At 42.8% G+C, this 13,741-nt stretch overlaps 1 protein-coding gene across 6 annotated transcripts in view; it reads right to left on the reverse strand.

The window, feature by feature from the left end:
- The window catches only part of TSNARE1 (t-SNARE domain containing 1), a 469,756-nt gene that overhangs the window by 361,348 nt on the left and 94,667 nt on the right, over positions 1–13,741 (reverse strand). For all 6 annotated transcript variants that reach the window (XM_071421896.1, XM_071421899.1, XM_071421900.1 and 3 more), the window contains one exon: positions 7,874–7,996. In XM_071421896.1, the coding sequence (XP_071277997.1) occupies positions 7,874–7,958 (85 nt within the window). In that variant the 5' untranslated portion in view covers positions 7,959–7,996. The remainder of the gene's footprint in view (positions 1–7,873; positions 7,997–13,741) is intronic.

A 13,741-nucleotide genomic window follows, 5' to 3' on the forward strand; every position in this document is an offset into this window, starting at 1 on the left:
TAGTGCCAGGATGGAAAGAACAGGATGCAAAGCACAGGGTGGAAGCCCAGTGGTGTAGAAAATGTTGAGGAACATTTGCATTCCTTGCAGCACTTGCAGGAATTTCATAATAGAGCCAAGCACTCCCTTCTGGCTTGTTGGAGGGCCACTCTGCTGTCCTGACCAGAGAAGTGCTCTTGAGAAACTGAGGAAGTTTCAAAGCCACACAATTGGATTCAATCTACAGAATTATAGAATCTTGGAAGCCTTGATCAGAGAATCACAGAAATATAGAATGGTTTGGGTTAGAAGGGACCTGAAAGATCATCCAGTTCCACCCCTCTGCCATGGGCAGGGACACCTTCCACTGTCCCAGGGTGCTCCAAGCCCCATCCAACCTGGCCTTGGACACTTCCAGGGATGGGGACTCCACAACCTCTCTGGGCAATTTGTGACAGAGCCTCACCACCACCACAGGGAAGAATTCTTCCCAAATCCCATCTATATCTTCCCTCTTTCATTTTAAAATCACTGATGTCTTGTCCAGGTCTGAACAGCTCAAACAAGAGCTGGTACAAAGTTTGAATCAGCCAGTAGCTGAGTTTTATTTTGTTAATAAAATGTTTTTTTCCTCTGCCTCCAAAACAAAGAAAAGCTTTTGAAAGAGCAGCCAGAAGGGAAAAGACATTGGGCTAAATTCATTTCAGGAGCTGAAACTAAAGCACAGGGAAGTCTCTTCTCCTTTAGGAAAATACACCCATGTGGAAAGACATCCCAGAAGAGCAGCCCCAAGTCTGGGCACACATTGGGAAAGGAACCACAAGAACATTCATGGAATCACAGAATCACAGAATGGCCTGGGCTGGAAAGGACCTTAAAAACATCTGGTTCCAAACATCTGCAATGGGCAGGGACACTTTCCACTGGACAGTTTCCAGCAGCAACATTAATTCTGTTTTGCTTTCCCTACCAAGGCACCTCTACCACACAACAAGCCAGCTCTGGGCAGAGGATCTTCTTAAACTACTTCTAATTCCACTGTAATTGAGTGGAAAATGAAGCAAGCTGTTCTGAGCTGTTCTGATATTTAAATGCATTTCCAGCTGAAATGCCTAAGGAAAGGTGAGTGTCTTTGATTTCTGATTTTCTGTCAAAGACTGGGACAGCCAGCATGAGTTTTATATGTTTGCATTAAAATTGCTTTGGATAACCAAGACTAGCAAATAAAATTGGTAAAGAAGAAAAAAAAGGTTTTTTTACCAAGAGGTTTTTTCGTTGATTTGTTGGCTTTGTTGCTTTTTTTTTTCCTGCTAAGAATTTGTCAGATCACCTTCACATATTTCATTAAAATACTTATTTATTCCAATAGTGTCTTCTGGTTTTGCTAGTTATATAAATAAATTCATAACTACTTCCAATTCCCGAAATACTGAAATTATAGCAAAATGTTCATTATAATGTTAAAAGTGCCAAAAGGGATAGGGCAGAGGTTTTCAAAACAAACAGTTTCAAAGTCAATTCATGTTTGAAAGTTAATTCTCCTGGCAATTCCTTTTGCTATAAAACATGTTGTTCATTATTCTTTAATATGTTTTCTTAAGTTTAGTCTTATTAATTCATTAAATCATTGCTAAAAATCTCCAAGAACTGGATGTAAGGCAGAGAAGATCCTCTAAATCTAGTGAAAATGGACTAAGAAAATAAATATATAACTTTTGGAAGTTTTGCACAATAGCAGAGAAACAACATGAAATAATTCTGTAGATGCCACAAAAATGTTTTTGGGGTTGTCTAGTGAGGGAGATCATCTTATTATGATTTTTTGTATTGTTTGCACTTAGACTTGCACTTTACTAATGACTTATTAAATATGGCACCCAACTCCTCAACTTCTGTGGGACCATAAATTCAAGAAAATATGATGAGACCCAAGACTTAGAAGCCAAAGTCAATTATTAAGACTCTCAGAAATGTTTTACACAGCATTTGACAAGCCACATTATTGTTTAGAGCTTTCTAAATTAGAGACAAGTCCAGGAGGAAACCTTGGCGCGATGTTTGTGAGCCCATCTGAGCATGACAGAGAAAAGCTGCTACAGGAGGTCACATCTTCAGTCCTTCCTTCTTTGAAGCTTGGACTTGATGACCTTGGAGGTCTTTTTGAACTTTAATGATTCTGTAATTCTACAGTTGATAGGACTCCATCCCAAAATTTGTTTGAATTACTGAATGTGATCTGGCCCAGCCCTTCAGTTTGAGACTTCAGCCTTTGGAAAAACCACTCTTAATATTGCATAGCAGCTTTGAACGTCCCCCAAAAAATCAACAATTTTGTTCTTGCTTCCTTTCACTGTTTTTAACTCTTTCTGGCACTCTTTCTTGAGGACAATTAAATGCATGATTTTGGATGGTGTTGCCACAATCAGACCTGGACCTCCCACCAGCCCCTCTGGACAACGCCTTTCACTGCAATGACCACAGGTTTCAAATTCCCTTCAGCAAAGCATTCCAAGTATTGGAATTAATCTAAGAAGCCAGTCCAAAACCAAAGCAGTGCTCAGACCCCAAGAGAGCAGGATTAACCACCTGCTCAGTGTAAATTAACCCCAGGGGGACTCCCTGTGTACCCAGGAGTTTGTTCTGTGCTTCAGCTCTTTGCAGCCTCGAGATGTGGGGCTGGCAGTGGATTCCTTCCCATGGTTTGGCACCAAACCTGGGGCTGCAGTGAGCCCACGTGGTGGTCAGGAATATTGGGGTTTTTCACAAAGGGATGGGACTGTTGGGACACCTTCCTGAGCTTTATTGCAGCATCAGCCTCATAACATGGTTGAGACAATAGAAAGATGACAGAAGCTCATGTCCTGCCAGCAGCAGCCAAAGATTTCTTTGTTACAGAGCATTTTAAAAACTTTCCAGCCAATAACATATTGCTAAAGCTTACAGACAATTGTTCTAGCCAATCACTAAAAGTACACATACACCTGCCTCACACAACACTTGCTTGTCTGCTTTCTATTTACAATTTACAGGAATTCATTATGAAGCTTAAAACCTTCTACTATCTTCCTAAGTATATTTTTCTGCAGTCTTAAGGTCTATCTTAGCCAAGCCTAAAACTCAAGCTATTGTTTCATGTCCTTGCTTGCTGTACTAGTGTAACTTTTTCTACTTTCAGACATTGCAGCTGCAGCTAGCTCTAAGTTTTCTGTTCTTTCTGTTTCTAAGGCCTGCTTTTACAGCTTTCTGGAAATCTTCTTACCTCTACTATTTCCCACAGCCAGGCCATGGTGCTGGTTTGTACCTGAGCTTTTGAGTGAGTTTTGCCCCAAAACCAGAGCTTCTGCCAGCCCCACCCCACCAAAGGGGCCACCATCATCTGAACACCTCCCTCCCATGGAGCACAGGAGCTCTGTGACTCTGCCAAACGTGGAGGCAACCATGAACTCCACGGTGTGTTTTTAGAGACAAATCACTTTTCTGAACTGCTAGAAAAAGAGGGAAATAGGATGGGAATGGACAGAAGGGTGGTTCATCTGTAAGGAATATTGGATATTTGGGAAAAACTCTTCACTGAAAGGGGTTGTCAAGTCCTGGAGCAGGGAAGTGGCTGAGTCCCCATCCCTGCAGGGATTTTTTGGGGACTTGGTTTAGTGGTAGACCTGGCAGTGCTGGGTTAATGGCTGGACTCAAGGATCTCAGAGGGATTTTCCCACCTAAACAATTCCATGACAAGCCAGTGGCATCACTGGCACATGACCTTCCACCCAAGGGCTGGTTGGTGCAGCACAGAGGCAGGCGAGTGGTAGAGATGGGAGGAAAATAAAATTATAGACCTGATTCCAGGAAAAAAAATGGCAGAAAAAATCATTTAACAATTGGTAAGTATTAAAATGATGAGTAGGTGATTTATACCCAGAGAACACTGCCAAGGACAACTTGCAGGGACCAATCTCATTCTGTTCAGTGACAAGATAACCAACCTTATCCAACCAGGAGAAAGACTCACATGTGATACATCTTGAGTACAAACCTGGCCAGAGTCCCACACAAAATCTTCAGGAGAAACTGAGGGGGAAATGGTCTAAATGAAGTCACAGCCAAATTAAGCACTGACCCAGCAGTCCCTTGAGCTCACCTGGAAGCAATGCACTGCTGGAATATAAAATTAACCTTACCTTTTCAGAGCTGGCATTTAATGTCCAGGTTACAGTAAGGTTAATAAAAGCAGTGTTAAAAATTTCCTGTCTTGTGGCATTTTAATCCAAGCTATTTAAATTCCCTGACCTATATGCCTCCTTGTGTAAGGCAGGTTTTGTTCATTTTCCCCACAAAAAGATGGTTTTGGGAAGGTAGGCTGGGGATGGTAGAGGGTGCAGGTTGCACACAGTAGGATCCAGAGTTCCCTACTGCTGTACAGTGTTTGCTCTCTGTTTATCTTAGACATGTCACATTACTTAAAAAGTTGCATTTTTGAAGTCAATCTTTTCCATTTCTTAGGTTTAAACTTAAAGCAAAAAGAAAAAAAAAATAAAAACAAAACAATAACTTTGTACTACCTGGTTTCTAATTTGTTCATGCAACATCAGTGCCCAGATGAAGCTCAGAGAAGTTCCTACAAAGAAACAGGGAACACGTGGGTTTGCAATGATTTTGGGCATCAGAATGAGGATATGAGAAGCAGGTGTTGCTGGAGGAGGTTGTAACTCCCAGCAGCAAAGCAGGGACATGGCTTATGCCTCCTCCTGCCACTCCTGGCTGTCCCTCAGTGGCTGTGGGACAACCAAATTCCTGAAGTGCTCTACTCCAGGTAATCCTGGTGATCCTGCTTGTGACACACCTCAGGGTGCTCCTTGGTTAAGGCCACAGAACATCTGAGTTCTGCTAAGCTTCTCTCTCCCTCCTCCTAAAACCTGCCAGTATTAAATAATAATAATAATAATAATAATAATAATAATAATAATAATAATAATAATAATAATAATAATAATAATAACAATAACTTGTTTTTGTTTTTCCCCAAGAAATCCTGGATATCCACCATCAAAACCAGAGTCTGAACTAGAGTTTTCCAACACCAAGGTGTGCAGGGCAAACCAAATTTCTGAAAACACTGCCTCAGGATCCTCCCCAAACTCTGCAGATGGAGTCTGTGGATCTCCCTAATTAGGCTGGTCAGCAACATTAACCTCCACATGGCCTGAGGACGGGCTCTGAGTCCATCCATCATCACATCAGCCCAGAGCCAAGGGGATCACCTTCAAATAATTAAACTTTCCCATCCTGGCTGCACATTTGGATCGAGCATGGTAGAAGCAGAGCCAAGGCAAACAGATGCATAGGCACAGAGGAAACCCCCTTGGCAGTATCACCCCTCATTAAACAAAACCAAACTAAACCTGAGCCCTCTTTTTTTGCTGTCTGTATTACAGATGAAGCAGTTCCACCCCCAACACCTTTATTGCTGCTGCATCTCAGGGTTTTCTGTTGGATATTGAATATTACCACTGGACCACTGATGGACATTTACCTGCAGGGACACCTGGTTTGATTTATTTATTATCTACAAAGAGAGGGAGAGGTTTAAAGCACACACAGAAGATTCCCATTAAGGTCTGTCCCTGCTGAGAGCAGAGACACAAATGCTGGTGGGAAGGCCATGCTCCTTTGTTCCAGCCACCCCATGATCTAATACAAAAGGCAATTTTTCTTAGCAAACCAGTCATCCATTGTCCAGAAGCAGGAGGCAGATAATTAGTGCTGCATTACCCTCTCCTGGCACTTAATTAATGGAATATTTGGGGATGCTGTGACAAAAGGCATCCAAGGTGTCCATCTTCTGTGGCAAAGGGACACAGGTTCAGATGAGCATGGAGCAGAATCACAGAATGCCAAGTTGGAAAGGAACCTCAAGGATCATCTGATCCAACCTCTCCTGGCAAAAGCACAGCCTGGACAAGATGGCCCAGCACTCCATCCAGAGGAACTTTAAAATTGCCCAACATTCAGGAATCCACCACTTCTCTGGGGAGATTATTCTAAAGGCTGATTGTTCTCATTGCAAAACATTTACCTCTACTCTGAGCCCCTGATAATCTCCCCAGGAGTAACTTGCACCCAATACCCCACATCTTTGCCATGTGAAAAGAGAGCCTGCATCTCATTTGTGGCCACTTTTAAATGCTGGAACACAATGAAAAGGTCTCCACTAAACCTTCTTCTCTCAAGCTTGAACAAACTTCTGACTGAGACACAGAGGAAGGAAACTTCTCCAAGGTGCCTTGGACAATGCCAACAGGTCCCTCCCCTTGCAATCTTTTCCACAGGGATGCTTAACTAAGGAACCAACCAATTTTGGCTGGCTGGGAAAATCCACGCTGGAGGACCCTGGAGATGTATCCATGGTAATGCCACCAGGCAGGATGTGTGCAAGCCTGGAGGGGAAACCAGCACTCAAGTCTAAGCCATAACCCAGAGCATCAACAGGCTCTGCTGGGCAGCCAACACACCGCGGACGTTTCAAAATAACTGAATTTTCCACACCAGCTCCTCTTTGCCATCCACTAAGGGTGGCTTCAGCATCACAGCTCCAGCTGCCAAGCTAAGGACAAGTTGGGAACAATAAGGGATGTCTTCAAATATTTAGAGATTTCAAGTGTCTTGAGTTATTCTGTGAATTTGCATTAAAAAGAGAGGCTCTTTCATATAGCACAATAAATATTCTTTTTTTTTTAAATCTAAGCTACAATGCATTGACATCCATTGTTTGTCTAATCCACATTTCAATTCTGTTTTCTTATGGTTCTTTGATTGTGCCCAAGTATCCCATTCTTTCTTGCTTTTATGCCTTTAATTTTGCCTTGCAGAATAGCCTAAAAAATCAGTATTTACAACTGAACAGACAACTTGTACTTACTTCAATACCTTCTTCCTGTTCAAAGAAAAAAAAATCAAAATTAAACCCAAATTTCTAAGAGAGAAACCCAAGATTAACCTCTGCTTTAAAAAAAAAAAAAAATATATATTTTTTCCATCCAGGGAGAACCACTATTTGTGAAACAAAAAAAATGTTTCTCAAAGAACATTTGCAACACTCAAAATATGAACACCAAATCAGGCTGTGTTAGTGAATATTGAAATCAAAGGCAAGTGGAGACAGTGGTGACATTCTTCCCTGGTGAAAAAAGGAAAAGAGACCCTTTTGCCATGTTACCAGAGCAGGCCAGGTCCAGGAACAAAATGAAAGATGTGTTCCAGATAAAAAGACTTGCTCAAAGCCAGACTAGATAAGCCCAGATCAGCCCTAGAGCTGGTCTGGCCTCTGCTTAAAAAAAACGACACAGAGAGAGAATCCAGGGCCACTTCCGAGCCACTGTTTAAGGTTTCAGCATTCCTGAGTGAGTTTTTGATCCTGTTGGCCACATCCAAGCATGTTTCCCAGATTCAAGAAGCTTCCATATCAAAGCTATCCTCTGGGAAAGCACAGCCCACTGCATTTTTGTACATCCTCTCACCTACTCCCTCCATCCGCCAGCCTGAGAACAACCATTGAGACAAACTTTTTTTGTAAAGGTGATGGGGAGATGAGAAAAGAAACAAGCCACTTTGGAGAAAATTCTGCATTTCTTCTTCTGGTTCCCCAAAATTCCCCCAAAACCCTCATTAGTGCTGCTCTCCCGTGCCACAGCCTCCAATTCTGAGCATGGTAAGATGTCAGGCCTCAAGCACACAGATTAAACTGCAGAAGTTTGGGTTTCACCTTTGAAAATCAGTGTCAGGAATGACCCCTCGTGAGGGTGTGATATTTACACAGCAGCCACAGTGAACCTGAGCAAGTCAAACTTCAGCCCTCAGGGAACCAGGTGGAATAAATTACAGCAGGGGAGCAATACTTCACCTAGAGGCTGATAGCCTTGTCTGGAAGGGCCTCCAAATGGGTTCCTGCTCCCAAATCCACTCCCATCAATGGATCCATAAGACATTTTCTGGATAGTGATGGATGCTGGATTACACTTCAAACCTAAAAAACAGAAAAAAAGACAGGCACAGCCCTGTTAAAAGTCAGTTAAACTTTTTTTTTTTTTTTCCAGTAGCCTAAGGAAAAAAAAAGGACTGAGAAGGAAAATAAAAGACACAGGGCAATCTCCAAACTTCAAGATGCCCACCTGCAAAAAAATTAAAAGCACTAAAATCCAGGTGTTCTGGACTACAAATGGTTTTGAGGGCAAGCAAGTCATTTGACCTCCCTGTGTCTCATTTTCTCCACTGATAAAGGGCAACTTTTAATTCCTTGCTGTTCACAAAGTGCTTTGAGATCCTGAGCTGGAAGGTAAAGACTTAAGCACTCGATCACAAAAAAGGTGATGCTGTCTTCTGGAACATTACCAGTATCCAGCTGGCTGGAGTTTATCCATCACACTGCAGCCCTGATGAGCTCTCAAAAGAGACAGTTTGCTGTTATAAGCTCCCGGGCCTCCAGCAGAAATATTGGAGCCAGATTTATTTTGCCTTGCTGGTTAAAAAAAAAAAAAAAAAAAAAAAAAAAAATTAAAAATCTGCAAGGCCTGAGGTAGCAGCAGCAGAATGAAATAAATGCAGCAGTCAGAGCAGGACAACTTCTTCCTCCTTATCCACAGAATTGCCTCACCCAGACATCCTCCAGCATTTCAACAGTGCCCAGGGCTTTGGTATCAAAATAGTTCAGCTCAAAGACATGGAGATGATGGCAGCAAAGGAAGAGAAGAGATAAAGGTGCGGCATGAGCTGGGAGATTTTACAGGACCAAACCCAGATGCTGCTTTCTTACACCAAGGCTATGAAAAAACCACCCCAGGCTGGTGTTTCTACCACAAAAAAGAAGTTACAATCCTGCAAGAAGAGCAGCACTTTTGGTGTGATGGGAAAACAAGAATGGTTTGGCTTGTGAGGGACCCTTAAAGGTCATCCAGTCCAATCTCTTTGGCCTGAAATATTTCTAGTGATGTTCCAGTGTTTTACTCACCTTACCATAAACTAAAATTCTTCATTATAACTACTCTGTATCTACTCTTTTTCTTAGCTTAAAACCATTGTCCTATCACTACAGGTGCTGCTAAAAAGTCTGTCCTTTTCTTTCTTATACTGAGTACTGAAAGGCCACACTAAGGAATCCCCAGAGCCTTCTCCTCTCCAGGCTGAACAACCCCAGCTGCACAGCCTTTCCTCACAGCAGAGCTGGTTCATCTCTCTGATCATTTTGTGGCCTTCTCTGGTCCTGCTCCAGCTGTTCCATGTCTTTCTTGCACTGATGTTGGGTTGTTAGGCTGGATGACGTGAGCTGTAACGCTTCGTTCTGGGCTTGGATATTCAAATTTCTCATGTTCTGGACCAGACATTTTCCCTCTGACAGAGAGCTGGTAATGGCCTCCACTTTCTGTGGCACATGACCAGGTGTCACATGATGTTCTAATTGACAGATATCTCAGAAAAAGTCTCTTTTGGGGTGCACTGTGATACTGACACTTGCAGCTATTCCTTTGGTTTGTCCTCCATGCAAAGTAAAGCACCAGAAAATCCCAGTTCTGCACTGTACTGGGAACAGCCTGATGGCCTCAGGCACCTGTTGTACTTCATTCTCCTTTTTTTTTTTTTTCTTTCAGAGTTTCAAAACCAAGCCAAAAAAAAAAAAAAAAAAAAGAAAAAAATCAGCGCTGAGATTCACCAGACAGCGGAACTCCAGGACCAAAAGAAATCACTCACCATCCTCCCTTAATTGGGCCAGACACATGAAAGAGGATGAAAGTGCAACTGCCTTGACAGAGCAATGGTTGGGAGCTAAATCCATTAAAACTGGAGAAAATCCAGAGTGCAGCTTCCCCTGCCAGCCCCAGTGCACCATGGACACACATAATTGGCATCCCAGGCTGCAGGTGCCCCCAGGGCAGAAAACCTTCATTTTAGGGAAACAGCCTTCAGCCCAAATCTGTGGAAGTTGAGCTGTGAGAGCCTGAGCAGCCAGAGAAAAGGTGAAGGTGTGTGCTGGAGTGTGCTTCAAGGAGACAGAAAACGGAGCAAACAAGAGGAAACAAGGGGCAAATTTGTAAACCAAGACACTCAACAGCAAAACCATCCATCAAAACTGCAAAACCATGAGCTCCATGGAAATACACCCTACAATTGTACTTAAACCATGAGTTTCATGGAAATACACACTACAATTGTACTTTCTCCCAAGAAATCTCAGAGAAACGTCCAGTAACTCAGGAGGGTCTGCAAGAGAGGTGGAGAGGGAACTTTTTAGTAGGGCATGGAGTGATAGGACAAAGAGTAATGGCTTTGAATTGAGAGTAGGTTTAGATTGGATATTTGGAAGAAATTCTATATTCAGAGGGTGGTGAGGCCCTGGAACAGATTTTCCAGAGAAGTTGTGGCTCTCCCATCCCTGGAAGTGTCCAAGACAAGGTTGGACAGGGCTTGGAGCACCCTGGGATAGTGGAAGGTGTCCATGCCCACGGCAGTGGGCTGGAACAAGAGGATCTTTAATGTCCCTCCCTACCCAAACCATTCTGTATTCTGTGGTGTCTTGGTGGAAATTCTTGATCTAAAGGTTTCCACTGAATTCTTGATCTTGTAGGTTTCCACTGAAACCTACAAGACTCAGCTGAAGATTCAGTTGGGATGTCTGAGATGGACTTGGGAACAAACCCCAGCTCTCTCAGGTCTCAGGCGAGCTCAGAACTACCAGCACAACCTCCATCACAAAATGCAACCTGAGATCCAGCAAAATTTACCTGGGAAAATATGGGCACATGGAAGACAGTTATGAGAAAGTTTTTGGGCAGAAATAAGGAATATTTTCTTTATCTCCCAAAGTTTAAGACCACTGCAGGGATTTGGGACAACCAAAGAGCATGAAAACAGCCTCTGTACAGATTTTTCCAGGCCCACCCTCTCTCTTTAGAGATAAGCAAGCGGAAACATTTCTTGCCGTGACTTCCCCAAGGCCACAAACAACAAACATGGAGTGCAAGTCTCCACCCTGTTGTAAAATGCCTTGATTACAACTGGGCAAGTGTTGTTTTGGCAAACACTGAATGCATCTATTTTTTCTCCAACAGAGTGGTGTGAAAGGGGGAGAGAAGGGGGGTTTTTAGAGCACTCCAAGTGTTTAATGTCGATTTATCATTCTCAGGACATGTTTCCATTTTAAAGCTTTTTCTCCTTGTAAGGGAGGAAAAATAGAAAGAATTGAAAATGAAATATTTTGTTGTAGCTTAACCAAACCTTTTTAGCAGCAGCCACCTCCCACCCCATCCTACCAAGCTATTGAAATATCCCTTATTCATACAGCTCTGGAGCCAAATTCTTACCCCACAGTAATATATTTACAGGAAAATTTAAGAGCAGATCTAAATGCCTTTAATTTGATTGGCAATAAAAGCATTTCCCTCCCCATCCCCATGGCACTTCCCAAGTCTTTTGTCTACTGCTCCTCAGGGCAACTTGTCCAATTTACTGTGAAGGCAGTTTGTACAAATTGGAACAAGCATTTCCTAACCTACTAGACACAGAAAAAAAAAAAAGAATAAGAAAGAAGAAAAAACCATTTTAACAGCTTTATCCTCATCACCTGAAATATGAATAAAAAAATAAGCACATCCAAGACAGACTAAAAGGGGCATGAATTTGTATTTTAATGAAATTAAATACTTGCTTTGTATATCCTGTAAAAGCCAATCATGCCTGACTAGAATAGCAGGATGCAGAATCTCAAGGAAAGAGTTGGTCCATATCTCTTGGACTGGGAAAGATATTGGCGAGTAAAACCATGCAGGCAAAATTAAATTTCAGAGCTCTACATCCATCAGTCTCCATTTAGAGACACTTGGGTGGGCAGCATTAGCGGTGGGAATGAAAGATGAGATTTCAGCATGGAAGAAATAGGTTGTTTATTATTTTTTTTTTTTTTGTACTTTTACATCTCAATCATTAAACTGTTCTTATTTAAACCCACAAGCTTTGTCACTTTTACTCATCCACTTTATTTCCACCAACCTGCTGGGGACTGTGAGGGAGTGGCTGTGTGGAACTTATTTGCCAGCTGGAATTCAACCACAACAGCACTTTAGACAATTTATTTATATTTAAAGTTGAGATTGGCTGAGAAAGACATGAGCTGGAACATTTCTTTCTGGACAATACTGGAAAAAAATGGGAAAAGAGGAGAGACATGGACATATTGGAGAGAATCCAGTGAGGGACCGTAAAGATGATTAAAGGATGGGATGAGGAGAGGCTGAGGGAGCTGGGGCTCTTCACCCTGGAGAAGAGAAGGATGTGGTGGTACTAAGGTGTCTCAATAACTGATGGAAAGAAGCAAACATGATGGAGCCAGACTCTTACTGGTCGTGACAGGACAAGAGGCAAGAGGGATGGAAATACAGGAAATTCCGCTTAAAAAACAAAAAAAAAACAAAAGAAAACACCTGCTTGTTTTGGAGTTGGAGTGGCTTTTTGGCTTATTTTGTGTTTTGTTTTTTTTTTATGGTGAGAGTCATCAAACATCAGCAGAGGCTGCACAGAGAGGCTGTGGGGTCCCTGTCCTTGGAGATGTTCAAGCCCTGACTAATCATGTGCCAGAGAAACCTGCTCCAGGTGACCCTGCTCTCAGGAGAGAGCTGGGCAAGACGACCTTCAGATGTTCTTTCCTACCTGTGGGATTCTGCAATTTTCCTCCTGTGATGCCTGAAACAGCATCAGAGCCATTCATGGCTCTCTTGGCACACTGGAGGGCCCTTACTGTGCCTGTTCACTAAACAGGTGGAGAAACAAGTAAGGAAATTGCAAATCCACCAGGTTTTTTTTCCAATTTCCTGTAAAGATAGTGGAATAAAGCCACTGAAAGTATGGTGAAAACCAGAATGACAGCCACTATGCAGCTGGCAAGAAGTCAAACCAAGCTTCAACTGTTTATAGAAGTTAGCAGGCAGTGGGTGCCTGTTATGGTCTCATGTTTGCATGGCCAAAGAAATTGATAGGCCAAAGAAATTGATAGGCCAAAGAAATTGATAGGAGGTACAGCAATTTTTCTTTTTTTAATTAGAAAAAGCATAGAATCACAGAACTGTTGGAAGGGCCCTAAAAATCTGTTTCCAACCCCTTGCCATGGGCAGGGACACCTTCCACTGGACCAGGTTGCTCAAAGCCCCATCCAACCTGGCCTTGAACAATTCCAGGGATGGGGCAGCCACAGCTTCTCTGGGCAACCTGTGGAGGGCCTCACCTCCTTCACTGTGAATAATTTATTTCTAATACCTAATCTAAACCTACTCTCTTCCACCATAAAACAGTCCCAGTGGACTGTTGCCATACCCAAAGAACAATCTGTGTGGAGTCCACCAATCTCTGCTCTCTCCATGTGAATTTTGAGCAGTGAGCTGGGTGATGGAACAGGAATTATCCTCATCCAACACAAACACAGCACCCAACAGGGGAGCTAGATGACAGCTCCAACCTCCAGAACAATCTCAACAAACCAGAAGTAATGTTCAACAGAGAAAATGAGGCTCTGCACAATCCAGGTCAACTGCAGGGGCCTGAATGTAGAAAGAGCAAAGGAGAGCACCAACAGGGGATGGGGAGCTGCTGGCCAGTGCTGCATGCAGGGATGGATGGATGGATGGATGGATGCCACAGGCTCCCAGCTGAGCACGGATCTGCAGTGACATTTCCTGTAACAGGGGCTGAGTAAATAGGATTACAATCTTCTCAACAAGGGAAGCAAACC

The sequence above is a fragment of the Agelaius tricolor genome, unplaced genomic scaffold, assembly GCF_023055355.1.
Source record: "Agelaius tricolor isolate 1412-34295 unplaced genomic scaffold, bAgeTri1.0.p SCAF_2, whole genome shotgun sequence".
Classification (NCBI taxonomy): Eukaryota; Metazoa; Chordata; class Aves; order Passeriformes; family Icteridae; genus Agelaius; species Agelaius tricolor.